This window comes from Primulina huaijiensis, chromosome 2 (assembly GCF_012295235.1).
Source record: "Primulina huaijiensis isolate GDHJ02 chromosome 2, ASM1229523v2, whole genome shotgun sequence".
Lineage (NCBI taxonomy): Eukaryota > Viridiplantae > Streptophyta > Magnoliopsida > Lamiales > Gesneriaceae > Primulina > Primulina huaijiensis.
In genome coordinates, this window is record NC_133307.1 from 27,294,678 (window position 1) to 27,311,509 (window position 16,832).

The following is a 16,832-nucleotide window of genomic DNA, read 5'->3' on the forward strand; positions in this document are numbered from 1 at the left end:
CATAAGTTTTTAGATCAACAAATAAATCGTACAACCCAAGTTTGTTAAGATATTTGGATCCTCTCACGGAAATGGTGTTCAAATCTCATTGCCACATCTAGAACTATCTATTGTTCTATTTCTTTCCCCGGTCAATTACTCAATAAGCATGATACTGAAGCATTCATCAAACTCATTAAATATCTTTCTTGACTTTATTATCTTTATGTCTAACTTTTGCATCGTGATTTTTAATTTGTTTTCTTTGATTTGATCATTTCATTCACATGGTTGGGTTCAATTCTGTTCAATTTCTTTGGATGTGAATAGGGACGGAGCGTCAACTGCCCGTCCCTCAACTTTTAAAATAATAGTTTTAGAATAGATTTTATGTAAATTTATGTTAAATAATATATAAAATATCTTTTTTTATATTTTATTGTAATAAATTTAAATTTTAATAACTTTTTTTTTTTTATCACAAATGTCTTATTCTGTATAAAACTAATTTTTTTTTAGTAAAAATTATATGGTTGATGTCATTTTTTTAAATATATATTTAAAATCCTAGTTTTTTGTAATTAATTGTAGTTATATGTAAAATCAAGTTATAAATTAATATTAGTCTGGAAAAAAAATTTAAATTTTTATAAATATTGGGCTTAATTAGTGAAGAGTGGTGGGATAAATCTATAAAGTAAAAGAATAACAAGATTTTTGTGAAATGATTTCACGGATATTTATTCGTAAGACGGGTCAACCATGTATATATTTACGATAATAAATAAAAGAATAAAATCTCTTCATATATGGACAAAACCAAATCGAATCAGCCCAAATATTATTTTTCGCATTTAAATTATTGAAGTTGAATTAACTTCATATATATTTTAAAAAATAACAGGTCTCTTGTGAAACGGTTTCACGGATCTTTAATCATAAGACGTGTCAACCATGTATATATTTACGATAATAAGTAATATTTTTGGCATAAAAATTAATATTTTTTTAATGGGTGACCCAAATAGGAGATATGTCTCACAAAATTAAATCGTGAGATCGTCTTTGTGTAATACTTTTGACATAAAAATAATATTTTTCTCATGAGTAACCCAAATAAGAGATATTTTTCACAAAATTAAATCGTGAGACTGTCCCACAAAAGTTTTGTGTTTAAAAATTAAAGAACATTTTTTGGGGATATAAATATTTATGATTTTTAAAATTTTAATTACAAAATAAAAAAATTTATATTTAAATCATATAATTTAAAATTTTCTATTAGGCTTCCCCTCACAACAGATTTGCACCTAGTCATGAGGTTATATAAAGATCAATTTTTATTTCACGATATAATGTTGAAAATAAGAGTTGATTCTTCGGAATTTGTTATAGATGACGTATTGAAAATCTTTTGGCATTCTAGTTTTTTCTAATTGTTATGTAATTTATTTTCAACCAACAGTTAATAATTATTAAAAAAATCATCGTAACAAATTAAGATTTTTTAAATCAATTTTTTAATATATGTCGAATGTAATAAATATTATTATTAACATTATTTGTGAGGAAATGTGAAAAATATATATTAATATTTTCATTTTTTGACGATTAATTATTTTGAAAAAAAATCCTCATATTCAAAATAAGTTCTAGCTTCGTCCTTGGATGTGGCACCCATCTTGATCTTGCAAAACATGTCCTTGTATAAAGTTTTGTAAAGAATATATTTGGTCACATTATCCAGATTTGTTCATTTATTATATTCTATTGTTCATTCTATCATTGGGTTTTCAGCAATCTTAGGAGCGCTTTTTGTGATGAAAACAAAAGTGTTGCTTTCATGATCTTCATGGATTCATATGTAATGATATACCACATGTCAAAATCCTGAGCAACTGAATGCGCTTGAATGAGATTTGTTCATGTATCATATTTTTCATTAAAAAATGAGATATCAATGTTGTGATTGTTAAAACTATTGAGAACGTATTCTCAACTGAAATAAGGATTCTCTATCAGTTGAACTCTGCAGATCACTTTAAAATGATTTCATAAAGTGTGGAAGGATTGTACTAGGATAAATGAATAGCTAAGTTGATGGTAGGGAAGGCAATTTTCCCCAAAACCCAAAACGGTGCGGTTTCAGGCGAGAGCTATCGGTTTCGGGGTTCGGGGGCGTGTATGTGGATGATATCCCCATCCCTGAACCCGTCCCGATGATAATAATAATAATAATATACCAAAAAAAAATATCTAACCTAACCCCTCAATTCTCATTCTCCCATTCATGCCTCCAGTAGTCCAGTTTATTGGAACTATGGATATTTTTTTTTGAGAATATTGAACTATTGATTATTAACGTTATGTAAGTTTTATGTATGTCGTTGAATTTTTGTATCAATATTTTTTAAGTCAAATTAAAAAAAATTTGTGTCAATTCAATAAATACTTATAAAAAAAATTCAAGCAGGGATGGAGATGGGGGAGGGGATCCCATCCCGCAGGGTCGGGGATGGGGATTCCCCGATTTGGTAGAATCGGGGATGGTGCCGGGGATGGGGGCGGGGATATAAATCGAGGGCGGGGATGGGGATGACAAACCTGTCCCCACCCCGACCCATTGCCATTCCTAGTTGATGGCAATAAATAACTAAATAACATAATGTAAATAAGATAATAATTTGTTTGGAAGTTCAAGGCTAAATATTTCTATGTTTCTTATTTTTCTTGTGTAGAAAGATACCTAATAGAAAATTTTGGATAATACAATAACTTGTATAGTCGAAATTCAGCTGAGATTATCTTTACTCAGCTGAAACCCGTAGCAAACTTATGACTCACAGATCTGTTCATACGAAAATTAATATGATAGTTACAAGGACATATTCACTCTTTTTATCACTTGTTATACAATTATATGAGTGAATATAAAATTATATGAGTGAATGAAAGTAAAAATAATGATTTTGTACATAAGTCTAACTTCAATCGACTTTCCTTTGTCTGTCATTCAATGTTTTACTGGCTCTTTACCAAATATAGTACTTGTACAGTTAATGCTCTTGGTTGAGCTCTGCGACTTTGTTAGAAATAATTGAAACGCCTTTGAATATCTGTTACGAACCGTATAACATCACCTTGTTACACGGTTAAGATTTTTTTACGAGTATCATACAGTGGATTTGGAACTTCAATTGAAAACACAGTATCTGGTGATATATATTTTTTATACGAGATGATCATCTCGGTCACAGTAGATGATCCAAATCCTCGTACAGTTTTCAAATAAGATTTTAGCAAGGTTGCTTTATGCCTTCTTCCAATCATCTCGGCCACAGTAGATGGTCCAAATCCTCCTACAGTTTTCAAATAAGAATTTAGCAAGGTTGCTTTATGCCTTCTTCCAATTATTTAGCAAGGTTCCTTTATGCTTTAGCCTTTAGCTAATCTTCAGCAGGGCTGATACTTCAATTATGCAAAACATTTTATCCTGTACTTTCCTATGTCAGATTTTGCTTACAATTGATATGGGTTTTTATTAATTTTACTTGTTCTTAACTTAATCATTGTTTTGTTATCACGGAAACTTATTAGCTAGATCCAACAATTAATTTGTGTTAAAAATCTGGACTACATTTCTTATATTATTTGCTCCTTGCTCTATTCTTAACTAGTGTAATTGTGGTTTTCTCAATTTTTATCTCTTATGTTATGCTAAAAAAATTATTATGTTGGTATCTAAATACTCATGAGGATCGCTTGTCCAAAATACCTATTGATTTTGGGAAGAATCGAATCGAATCGTCTAAAGTCAATAACAACACGATGATGATGATAATAATAAATAAATAAATAATTTAAAGATGTAGGGGATACACACAAGTCACACACACTATCTTGCACGTTAATTTAAGAAACAGTAAAAAATATGATTTTTCAATGATTAAAATGTTATTGGATGAAAAAATTCCAAAACAATTTTTTTTTTTTTTGGAGCTCTCCCTTAAAAATATGTGTCTAGATTAATTTTTATTTAAATTATTTCAAAATTAACATTAACTTTTATTATTATATCCAAAAATATTTGTATGGGGATCGGATGTATCCTTTATCTTTAAGTTATTTATTTGCTATTATTATGTGGTTGAATTTAAAAATATTTCCTCTCATTAGATGCAAATTAAAAAGTATATATTAATTTGAATTTATTTTATTTTATTCTTCCAACAATCAACGGTGATTAAATAATAGTTAGAGGCAATGAAATGATGTACATAATACACATGGATCCGGTTAGAACATAATAAAATCAGTTTTCCTCTAAATAATAAACAATAACAAGCGATTCTCGTTGGGAATTTAAATATTAACATAATACTTTGACTACTTAATATATGTACTCCAAATCATAAAATATATATTTAGTTTGATTCATTTTGATTCTTCCCACAATTAATAGGCACTAAAATAACAATTCATATAGTTATAGTAAATGAATAACAGGAGTAGTCTATGTCATTTAAATGCTAGTGTTAAGATAAGTTTGAGACTATTAAAAAATGTTTCATGATTGGATTATTAAATGATAAAATTATTTTTTGATCTAAAATGATGAATCAAATAATTTTAAAATAAATTGTGACAATAACTATAATTGAAAGAAACCAAGTCTGTGTCAGAACTGATTGTGTAAAACAAATAAAAGAACATATAGATTTGTTTCTGAAAGTTCGAGGACCGAATTCCTCTACGTTTCTTATTCTTTTGTCTTCAGAAAGATTCCAATAGAAGACTTATATTTATACAATCATGTTGTATAAACTCATTTCAGCCGATGAGTTACTCTCAACTGAGACTCTTAACATACTCAATCATTAAGGACGACAAGTCCTAACTGACCTACTATTGATCAACCAGACGACAACTCGGCTGATCAACTCTAATTTCTACCATTGTTCTTATCAAACTTATATGAAAGTTGAATAAGAGTGTGAAACAAGTTGTTGCACGACGAGCACGTTGATTATGATGATCTGATATGACAATCAAGTATCAAGTTGTGCTCGAATGCACGAAAATGCTCCTTGTTTTAAAACGATTACTTGTGTAGTGTAAGCATGAGAATTAATGTTTCTGTACATGAGAGAATGAACATCTATGGTCATATGAGAACATTAGTGCATTCTTAAATAACACATATATGTTTTTTTTTTTTTTTTTGTGTGTTCTTGATCACCATCTTTTCTTCGTATTTTTTTCCCTTCAAGGATATCAAGCTCTTTTATGTCAGCTTATACCAACGTTCATATTTGATCTCTTCGAGACTCCATATCGTTTTCTGGAAAGACTGGTGTACTTTGTCCTAGAATGAGAAAGTAATATTTTTTTCATCGGTTGGATTAAGTTTGAGATTTGTCTCACAAAATTGACACGCGAGACGATCTCATAGAAGTTTTTGTATTTTCCTAAATTGGAGAGACATTAAATATTTTTGTCGTTTGTATTTAACGACTATCTTAACCATGCAATATTCATGGTTTTGGTTTGTTTGAACTTGGAACAGACGACTTGTCATATCTTTGTTTTCATCAAAACTGATTTTCTATCTGTTAATTGAGTACGTTGACTTATTTAACAAATATCACGCAGATCTTGATTGATATTAATTTTAGTTTATGTACGTCTGCAAAGAATATTACAAGCGATTATTTAAGTTATGCAATCATCACATTGAAAATTGTAATTAAATACAAACACGTATTTTAGGTTTGTTTTTAGCAATTGTCAAATAAAATAATTCCATGATTTTCATCTCCAAAAAATTATATTCAAAATTTTTGAGATTGAATCTTTATTTCCTCTTAAAAGAATGTGTTTGCATATCATTTTTAAAGAATAACATATATTCTGCAACGCGATATTCAAGATTCAAAACCTATTTTTAAAAATTATAAAATTCGATGTTGTTAAAAATAAAAACAATTTAATATGGAGTGGGTCCGTCTCACGGATCTTAATCTGTGAGACGGGTCAACCCTACTCATATTCACAATAAAAAGTAATACTCTTAACATAAAAAGTAATACTTTTTCATGGATGACCCAAATAAGAGATCCGTCTCACAAATACGACGCGTGAGACCGTCTCACACAAGTTTTTGCCTTTAATATGTATGATTTTGAAAAGAAAATAATGAATTAAATTGTCCTTCAAACAGTGTTCAAATAAAGAATAGGTCTCTTGTGAGACAGTTTCACGAATCTTTATCTGTGACACGAGTCAACCCTACTGATATTCACAATAAAAAGTAATACTCTTAGCATAAAAAATAATATTTTTTCATGGATGACCCAAATAAGATATCCGTCTCACAAAATACGACCCGTGAAACCGTCTCACACAAGTTTTTACCTCAAATAAATTAATGATAACATATATAATTCACATTTAATTATCAAAATATCTCCGATCGATGAAACGATTCCCATGTGATAAATATTTAATCATGATACTGTACTTCATCTATTTTTTAATATGAACTACTCAATAATTTCTTTATATAATAATGCATATATTCCCTAAAAGTATGGCAATTTCCTACTATAAAAGGATGTCTCCTGGACTTTAAATTCAATCAAAACACATCAATGGAGAAGGCATTACTCAAGCTAGCTTTCTTGTGTCTCCTTTTGGTTTCTACGCCAAGTAACTCTCTTTCTCTTATTATCTTTAACACTATTTTTCTTGTTTTTAATCACAATAATGCTCAATTTGGTATTTAGTTACGACTTCATTAATTAAAATATGGAGTGCAATCAGAATCATTTTATATATACACAAACATAAATCCATGTCATCGGCGCAATATATTTATTACACATGTTGATATATTTGCTTTTACTTTTGTTTTTCCTGCGATCCTAGTCATTTTTCCATGTTCCACCAGCATGTCAACAACACGTCGTTGATGTTTCTAGTGTCACACCAATACTCTCGAAAAAAAGTATTCTAACATTTTGAAAAATTGAAATATACCATGTTGATGTATGTAGTGTGATACTATGTAACTTTCGTAAAATTGTGAGCAATTGAAATATATAGGACTAATACTAACTTTTTGACAATATAAAAGACCAAAATTGAAGAGAGATAGAGATCAAAATTTCAATTGATAAGAATTGAATATTAAATACGTATATTTGCAGATTCGGGACTCATAAGAATGAGTACTTCATCAATGGTGATGGCGACTACTCCATCGAGGAAACTCCTTCAAGATTGCATTGATCCTCTTAGCCCAAGTGCTCTAACCACTCGTTGTGAGATTGATGAAGATTGTTGTTCGGGTCACTGCATGTTTCGAAAATCGACCTCCCTATTCCCCACATGCGTAATTTTTTAAACTCGTCACGTGATATCCAAGACTGGTTCGATTCAAATCTCGTATGTCGCCAAGCTTAGTTTTCATTTGGTTTTCAATAATGATCATGAGTTAAGATGATCTTCCTGCTGCGTGCTTTAATTTGCTTGTTAAATTCTAGTTATAATTGTCTTGTAATACTTTATGTTGCAAGCTGTTTCCATCATCGTTTAAGGTTGATTAATGATTAAAAAAAACCTTATCGATGTTGGATGAATATTACTGTGTTGTAAGATAAAATGTTTGAATGAATAAAGATCGCATTCCTTGTTCACGAGATAGATCAGTCGAGACTTGCCAAGATATGTGAAGTTAATTGCTAATTGGAAATTAAACGTATACGCCCACCCACGTGACATGGACTGCAAATATAGAAAAATATATATAACAGAAAAAATGCTATGTAATTTACTTCTTTTCCAACATGCACGCATATAACCTCCAGGAATCGAAATCAACCAACAAAAGTAGCAACAACAAACCATGATTCCACGTGATATATATGTGTGTGTGTGTGTGTGTGTGTGTGTGAATACTTACAATTCCATCCAATGATTCAATGGCATTGTTGACCTCATCAGGTGAATTATTGTAAGTTACAAACCCAAACCCCTTCGACCTACCACTTTCTCGGTCATAAACCACTCTTGCTTCCTGAACTTTTCCTTGCTCGCTGAACAAGATCTCGAGAATTTTTGTTTAGATTTTTTTTCTATGTAAAATATGGAGTGACTTGAGTAGGTTTTTAGTAAGATAAGAAGGGTAATTATTGAATTAAACTCTAATGGTCTCATACTTAATAATATAATATGAAAATATAAATAATATAGATGTCATGTATAAATATTAATACATAATCACTCATATTTATAATTTTTTATATTTGTATTGCCTCATAATAAGCAAAAGAATAAACATTGTCCGCTTATGGGACTTAACCAAATCGGATCAGCCCAAATATTATTTTTCGTATTTAAATTATTGAAGTTGAATTAAGTTCAGATATGTTTTTAAAAAATTAAATAATACTATATATTTATTTTTTTAAAAAAATTTAATTAACAAAATAAAAAAATTTATATGTAAATAATATAATTAAAAAAAATTCTATTATGCTTGGCTTTACATAAGATTCGCACCTAATTATGAGGTTATATAAAAATCGATTCTTATTTCTAGAAATAGTGTTGAAGATAGCGTTGGTTCTTTTGAATTTTATATAAATGACGTATTGAAAACTTGTTGGCATTCTAGTTTTTTCTAATTGTTATGTAATTTATTTTCAACCAATAGTTTATAATTATTAAACAAAATCATTGTAACAAATAAAGATTTTTTAAATCAAATTTTTAATATATGTGGAATATAATACGTATTATTATAATATTATTTGTGAGTAAATGTGAAAAAACTATATTTCTATTTTTATTTTTTAGGGATTGAATATTTGGGAAAAAAAAATATCCCCACTTCGAAATAAGTTCTAGCTTCATCCATGGACGTGGCACCCATATTGATCTTGTTAAACATGTCCTTGTATAGGGTTTTGTAAAGAATATTTTTTTCACATTGTTCAAATTTGTTTACTTCTTATCTTCTGTTGTTCATTCTATTATTGGGTTTTCCATCATATGAGAAGAACTTTATGTGGTGATAACAACAGTGTTAATTTTCATGAACTTCTTGGGTTCATATGTAATTATATACCAATAATCATGGGCTACTAAATGTGCTTGAATGCGAATTTTTCAAACTTCGTATTTTTCATTAAAAAAATGAGATTGTTTTAAAAGATTTCATCAATGTAGTGAGTATTCAAATGATTGAGAATGTATTTTCAACTGAAATCAAGATTCACAATCAGCTGGATTTTGCAGATAACTTTAAAATAATTTCATAAAGTGTGGAAGGATTGTGCTAGGATAAGTGTGTATCTAAGTTGATGGCAATGAATAGCTAAATAAAAATTGAGATAAAATAAATAAGAAAAAAAATATTTTTTTTGGGAGTTCGATTTTTAAATCATTTTATGATTCTCATTCTTCTTGTGCAGGAAGGTATCTAACAGGAAATTTTGGATAATACAATAACATCTTGTACAGTTTCACTTCAGCTGTAAAGTGAGTTAAATGCTTTGAGAACTTTTAACACTGGTGAATGTTTAGAGTTTCAAATGTCTTCTATGAAATGATGTAGACGTCCATAAATACTGAAGATTCCAATATAGAATTCCAAACAAAAAAAGTGGATGAAGCATTCAATGTTTTACTAGCGCATTTAAAATGTGTTTGGTACAAGTTATGAGATAAATAAATGATTGATTATACTATAAATAACAAGACTGATATATCATTAATCAAACATTATGTGATACTATTAAAATTGTTTAGTTCAAAATACCTATTATTTTAGGAAGAATCAAATCGAATCGTGATATATTTTATCATTTGAAATAATTGTTTTAAGTCAACCACATGATAACAAGAATAAATAAATAATTTAAAGATTTAGGGGATGATAAATATATATTTTATAATCAAGGATTGTTCACGTTTTTTGCTACGATTCGGGGGACCCAGAATATAATTTCAAACATGCACACAAGTAACTCTTCATCCACTAAACGTAAGTTTCTACGATCCAAAAATGTTAATCCAATAAGAAATTTCACATTCTCAGAGGATACACCAAAAGCTCCCAATCAATGTAAATGCAGGAGTGAGAATTCGTAGCTGCAACATGTACTGAGGCAGAGTGGGAGAGCTCTCGTTTCGTTTCGAGCAGTGGTTCAAGAACTAATGCAGCTGCAACTCAACATATGATCTGATGCAGAGACAAAATACAGTTTGAAAATCACACTTAATGGAGGATCATAGACACAAAATGTAACAAGGATCACGTTTTACAAAATATCATTCCCAGAACACACATAAATGAAAAGTAGATGTAAACTTCGAAATCTTTTCGAGTTAGATAGGTATGTACCAGGAAATGTTTCATTGCTGGAGGATCTTGAAATATTGAGTTATTAATATTGACCCCTTGGACGGGACTCGGCGGGGCTAACTCGAATAGACCTGCCATTAAGGTCCTGCATCAAGAATGAAAGCACAAATCAGACTCCAAATTACAGAAATACAAGTGCAGAAAAACTATGTGATTAATTTTATTTTATACCCAAGTTTATCAGTCTGATTTTGGAGAAAGACATGAATCCAGTAATGGTTTTCATGATTCATACTTTAAGCTGATCAATCATGAGTATCGATTTACTACTTATGGTGTTAAAAAGTACCATGAACATATGATAACTGTAAAGATCAATCAAGGTAATCAGGGACTCCAGAATGCTCGAACCTCCAGGAATAGAAATCAACCAACAAAAGTAGCAGCAACAAACCATGATTCCACGTGATGTGTGTGTGTGTGTGTGAATACTTACAATTCCATCCAGTGATTCAATGGCATTGTTGACCTCATCAGGTGAATTGTAAGTTACAAACCCAAACCCCTTCGACCTACCACTTTCTCGGTCATAAACCACCCTTGCTTCCTGAACTTTTCCTTGCTCGCTGAACAAGGTCTCGAGTGCAAGATTGTCCACACCCCAGGCAAGATTACCCACATAAACACGGTTGGTGCTATCGGAACTCGACCCTACCCTGGATCTGCCTCCGAATGATGAAATCTCCCTCTTCGAAGGTGCTGGCCCTGAATTTACCCTCAACACTCTCCCCTGAAATTCCTGCATGAAATCCAAAAACTATGAAATGGTAACCAAAAAGACACTCAAGAGGCAGAAGCATTGAGAAGTAGCAATACACCTCAAACTCAAAATTAAGTAACACAATGATTCAAGTAACTGGTTTCTTTGGATAGTACTCGTTGGACTACCTAAAACCATGTAATTATGAGAATGAATATGCAAGCTTACGTATCCGTTAAATTGTTGAGCTGCGATTTCAACTTCATCGGTAGTAGACATAGTCACAAAGCCAAAACCCCTACTTCTTCCTGAAAGCTTATCATATATAACCTGCCGAGTTGATAAAACGGAGACACAGAAAAATTAAATGGATTAATTCTCTTGGAAAAACATTTCAAGTATTGCCTGCTTCCTTCAATCATACTTCCTCATATCTGTCCATTCAGCCAAAACATCTGTATACGAATTAAAGACGCTACAAAATAACTTAGGAGAACCGAAATTCGTCTCAACACACACTCGAACGAGATAGAGCTTAAAACCTTGTAGTGCATTTGGATGAAGAATTGTTCGTTACCTCTTTTACATAAGGTTTCTTTTTTTTTTTTCTTTTCCAATAATAGTTCTTTTAAATATTCAGTAGGCTAAAAAACTGTGGCTTCCAAGGTTTTCATGCTCTCGTAAGATAATAAATTCTTTTTTCATTATTTTCAAACATAAAACTGCATCTGCGTTTAAAAAAAAACAGAACATTTTCAAAAGCTCTACTAAAAGTGCTTGTGGTTAGAATAACTCTTCCACCTAAAATGCTGTTTGTAAAATAGCCAGCCAGCGAGCCAGAAATGTAAACAATGCTTTTATGAACTACTTGGCTAAACTACCATGAAATATATTCCATACTGTAAAATAAAAGTTACCTCGACCATCTCCACATTCCCGGCTCTTTCAAACAACTCGGCGAGAGCAGCACTGTCGACACTGAAAGGTAAATTCCCCACATAGAGCTTCAGTTCCGGCGAGAAACTCGGGTCCTCTTCGTCTCCCGTCTCCAACCCTTCATCCAAGTCAGATGAAACCATAACTTTTCGGATAAAGCTGGAAGTGGGGTGGGTGTAATCTTCGACTGAAGGAGGAAACATGAGTTTCGGCAGAGGTTTCAGACAAGAGGGAGGGAAGAGAGGATGGGTGGAGGCGGAGGAAGAGCGGTGGAGGGAAAGGGGCTGTGGGGCGACGGAGAGGAGGTGGAGGGATGCAGCCATTGCCATTAAGCTGTGCGGTTTGAAGGCAAGTTCTCGAGGTCTTCTGCTCTTCAACAAGATATTGGGTTTTGGACAGAGAGACAGAGTGAAGATAACGTGTAGTAATAATGAAGTTAAATGATAGTGTAGATAAGGTCTTTAAGGGCGTGTTTGTTTATAAGATTGCCGATTTTTTAAAAATACCAAATATCGTTTCTGAAACCGAAACACCGAACCAATTTAAAAAGCAACAATCTCAATAAGCAAACAAATTAACCATTTTTTGAGGGAAAAAATCTGAAAATATATAGGTAAAAACTTATGTGAGACGGTTTCACATGTCGTATTTTGTTAGACGGATCTCTTATTTGGGTCATCCATTAAAAAGTATTATTTTTTATACTAAGAGTATTAATTTTTATTGTGAATATCGGTAGTGTTGACCCGTCTCACAGATAAAGATTCGTGAGACCGTCTCACAAAAGACATACTAAAAAATAGAAGAGAAACTTTTAGTTGTGAGTCTAGACGTGTATAGTTCAGTATCATATTGTTCAACTCAATTTAATTTTATATACTTGAACTCGATCGATTAACCCGTTTCAAGTTTGAACTTGACTCTTATAAATATTGAGTAACTCGAGCTTGAAAATCTAAATTCAAACATATAGATCTCAGGTTCGGGTTCGAGTGTGCATTGATAAAAATATCTTTATTGTTTTTCATTCTTCTAAATAATATATATATATATAGTTAGGACTCGAACAATTTGTTAGCTATTAATATACAAATAATCGAAACTCGAACTTGATTCAAAAAAAATATATTTGAACTACTCGAAACTGGCTGGAGCTCAATCAAATCAAACTTACAAGCTATTCGCGAGTAATTTGACTCGCTTACACCCTACATGTGACTTTGTTGGACATATAAATAAATATATGGTACGATATCGTCATTTTTCAAGAAAAGCCCAAAATTATCTTTTAAAAAACGACGAGAGAGAAGAAAACCCTAATTAAACTGAAAATGGAAGAAGAAAACATGGTTTCATTTGTTGGATAACCAAACAGCCGCGCCGTTTTTCACTATAGTCGTCAGTCGATGCTTCGGATCCCATTTGGAAATTGGAATTATTAATGCTTTTTTCATTAATGGGCGCATAAAACACACTGTTTTTGTAGACTTGGGCTAATACCATCAAACGAGACCTAAACGGACCACCTCGTTTGGATCACGTGTCAGTGTGGATCGGCCCATCAAATTATTTGTTATTATTATTATTATATTATTTCAATTGTTTATATATGATTGATTATTTTCGAAATGCATATTACTTTTTTATAATTTATGAAACTTGATATATTTATAATGATTTATAGTTGACTGATGAATATTGAAATATTTATATTATCTATCTTCATAGGTCAATGAATTTGAAAATTTTATACTAATTAATGTATGATTTTTAAAATCTATATTTTTTTTTAATATTTTTTTAATTTATGACGAGTTGGTCTGTCTAACCTGTCGTTGTTGATGGGTTGGATTGAGTTTTTCCTACTTCAGCATTGTTTGAAAGCTCTAGAAGATATAGCTACGCGAACATGAAATTTATGTTACTAGTAGAACAGCTAACTTAGAAGGCATTATCAATAAAAGTAAAAATATATATATATATTAGAAGGCAATATGCTACTTGCAGATGTTATGATCATAAAAGGTTAAGGTATCGTTTGATGATAGTTCCCATGAATAATCTCTCTAGCACATATGTTGAAGGTGTTTATTAAACTAATCTAACGTTATCTTTGTGTCTTATTTATTTTCGAGAATATATTTACAATCACTTTTTATTTTATTATTTGATGAAAAAGAATATCACGAATTAAATTATTAGCATATGATATGAGTGAATTTTCCGCTCCTGTGAATAAAAAATTGATTTACCATTTCCAAAGATCTCATAGCTCCACACAGTTCCCCCCCAATCCCCTTGATCCCTCATCATTGGGAAGGTTCTCAAATCGCCGGCCATGAACCACCGCAATTCGCCGCCTCCGCAGCTCGTCATCCGCCACACCACCGCCACCCAAATCCTGAAGCAAACGACGTCGTTGTTCTACTCCAATCTCATTGCTTTCCTCTTTCTCTCCTCCCTCCTCCTCACCTTCCGCTCAAACGTTCACAGCGCTTCTCGCTATCTGTCCTCCCTTATCGACAATGACCCTTCGTTGAAATCGCTGCTGGCCCGTCTCGATTTATCGGCACACGCCCGAACCCATCACCGCCAGCACCGTCGCCGCGGCGCCTTTCTCCACCTCTCGCGCGTTGGGACTCTGGACGATGATTTCTTCTCGGGTGATTCTGATTTTGACCGCTCCCTTTTCCATCCTTCCTCTAACAAGTTCCTGCCTAATGCGACTCTTGTGATTCTTTCTGACTTCGAGCCCGATTACGGATTCTCTAACTCGAACATTGATCACGGAATCTCCTATCCCAAAATTGTTAGGCCTGGAGGTGTCAGCTTTAAGCCCGAATTCAGGAAGAACGTTACTTTTTTGGAAGAAGAAGAAAGGAAATTTGAGGGTAGCAGACTAGATGATGGTAATGCAGTTGTCGATCTGGATTTCTTGATTAAGGGTTTTGAACTGGGGCGCCGTGATGCTACTTCCCTTTTCTTTTTAGCTGGGGTATTATCGGCTGCTTATGTGTATGTCGTTTTGGCATTTATAGTTACATATACTTGGGTGAATGGAATTATCTTCCTGAAAGTAGTGGATCATTTGCTGGGGAATTCCCGATCAATTTTTCGCACGTTTTGGTATGGGTCAAATATTGGGCTCAAGAGGCTTTCAGGGTTTTTTCTCATGAAATGGGCTGTGAGGGACGCAATGGCTCAGTTGATGGGAATATATTTTTTTGGGGAGATAGAAGATCAATACGTCTTCTTTAAGGTTTTCTTGAGAATGAAGTTTATGCCATTTGCCAACGTTGCACCATGGGTAATAGGACACGAGTGGGAGAGTGCTGGGTTTATTGTAACCTGGTTCTTGAGTGACTTGATGTTTGGCTTCATCTTTGCAGTGGATACTTGGGTTGCCATAGTTGATTCAAGGATGGGTGGAAGAGAGATTGTGAAAGAAGGGTGTAGTATGTTGATGGCATTGTTTTATCCCGCTTTTGTGATTAGATGGTTAGAAGCAATAATTTGTGGATCAATTGGGAGATGGTTGTTCAGAAGGGTGTGTGGGGATGTTTTTATGTTGATTTTTCAGTCATCGATGGAGGTATATTTCACGATGGCTTGGCTTGTTTTTTACTTTGCAGCAAGGCATAAAGATGATTCTTCAGCTGGACGGACGTTTGGGCGAAGAGAATTGGATGGTCTGCTTGAGGTTGCTAGATGATCCTGAAGGAAATTCATAAATACGAAAATATTTTCCATGCCATGGGTTGTTATACTAATGGTGGTGGTGGTAACTGGCTCAGTTGAGGTGCTTTATTACTGTCAGCCTTTTGGTGCTTTTGTTGTTAAATATGCTGGAAATGTGAACTAGTCCTTCAATTGTTTATTGATGTCACCATTTGTATGAATTCTGTATACTCTGAAACGAGGCAAGAGATTGTTTCAAGTAATTTTGATGATGATTGTACAGCTTTGTAACATGAGTATTTTATGCCCTTAAAGACATGTAATGATGGTTGTTGGCAAGGTGATATAATTGTCGTTCTACTCGAGCTTCGTTGAGTAAGGTGATATGAGCAACTTCATTACCTTCACATCCAATTGATTTCACTGCATATGAACCAAGATTATTTTATTGTTTTCTTGCTACTTCGGTTACTACCAGTAAAGTTTTTTTTGGCACATGAATCAGTTGTTCACTATGATGATGGTTGTTTTTTCTGTGATTTGACGATTTACAACTTTTCGGCCATCACATGTTGCTCTTATTTACTCAACCAGTTTTTTGAAGAAATTTTTGTTATTATTTGTGGTGCTTATTTTATTGGATTGCAAGTGGTTGATTTTGGAGAGCTGAAGTAAAAGCATACTCAGTTCCTTTTGTCCATAGTGTTCATGGTAATAGAACACTGGTTCGTAGTTTATAGACGTCTGTTGCTTCATAGTTTTAAATTTTTATGTGCTACCAAGTTTTTCTTTGTCTATGTTAGATGCATATGAATGTGCTATCATAATTTGTTCACTTTGTTTGGCAGCCACAGACGTCAGTACACATTTGTATCCCTTAATTTATCGGCTAATTAGATCCCAAATCTGATCGGTTTATCATATTTAGTCAGTGGGTTACTTGGTTAAGTTTGGAAAAATCGATAGATAAAAAATATTCAGAAACTTAAGTATTTGCACAACCAAATACAGTGAGACAAGAAATACTTGAGCTACAGTTTCTGAGATATTGCAATTTTTAAGTGAAAAAGCGGCAAAAATTGAAAATCTTTAAAAATTCAAAATCTCGAT

General features: G+C 32.4%; 2 protein-coding genes and 1 long non-coding RNA gene across 3 annotated transcripts; 2 read left to right on the top strand and 1 right to left on the bottom strand.

Annotated features, from left to right (window-relative positions):
- The first annotated feature begins 6,608 nt into the window (after positions 1-6,608).
- Positions 6,609-7,676, top strand: LOC140961019 (uncharacterized). The gene is made up of 2 exons (XR_012172282.1): positions 6,609-6,687; positions 7,188-7,676. It is a non-coding gene; the product is annotated as an uncharacterized lncRNA (long non-coding RNA).
- Positions 7,677-9,917: 2,241 nt separating this feature from the next.
- On the bottom strand, positions 9,918-12,465 carry LOC140971188 (29 kDa ribonucleoprotein A, chloroplastic-like). The gene is made up of 5 exons (XM_073433308.1): positions 12,026-12,465; positions 11,337-11,438; positions 10,845-11,147; positions 10,388-10,493; positions 9,918-10,225 (listed from the first exon to the last, which is right to left on the bottom strand). The coding sequence occupies exons 1-4, from the start codon at positions 12,371-12,373 to the stop codon at positions 10,431-10,433; spliced, it is 816 nt and encodes a 271-aa protein (XP_073289409.1). The 5' UTR covers positions 12,374-12,465; the 3' UTR covers positions 9,918-10,225; positions 10,388-10,430.
- Positions 12,466-14,382: 1,917 nt separating this feature from the next.
- On the top strand, positions 14,383-15,756 carry LOC140958074 (uncharacterized). Its single transcript, XM_073415468.1, has one exon. It carries the CDS (start codon positions 14,383-14,385, stop codon positions 15,754-15,756), a length of 1,374 nt encoding a protein of 457 aa, XP_073271569.1.
- Positions 15,757-16,832: the final 1,076 nt, after the last annotated feature.

Coding starts and splice junctions, on each gene's coding strand:
- LOC140971188 (XM_073433308.1), bottom strand. CDS start 12,373: ATGGCAATGGCTGCATCCCTCCACCTCCTCTCCGTCGCCCCACAGCCC. Junction 11,148..11,336: donor CTCAACAATTTAACGGATAC/GTAAGCTTGCAT, acceptor GATTTCATGCAG/GAATTTCAGGGGAGAGTGTT. Junction 10,494..10,844: donor TTGAATCACTGGATGGAATT/GTAAGTATTCAC, acceptor TTCTTGATGCAG/GACCTTAATGGCAGGTCTAT.
- LOC140958074 (XM_073415468.1), top strand. CDS start 14,383: ATGAACCACCGCAATTCGCCGCCTCCGCAGCTCGTCATCCGCCACACC.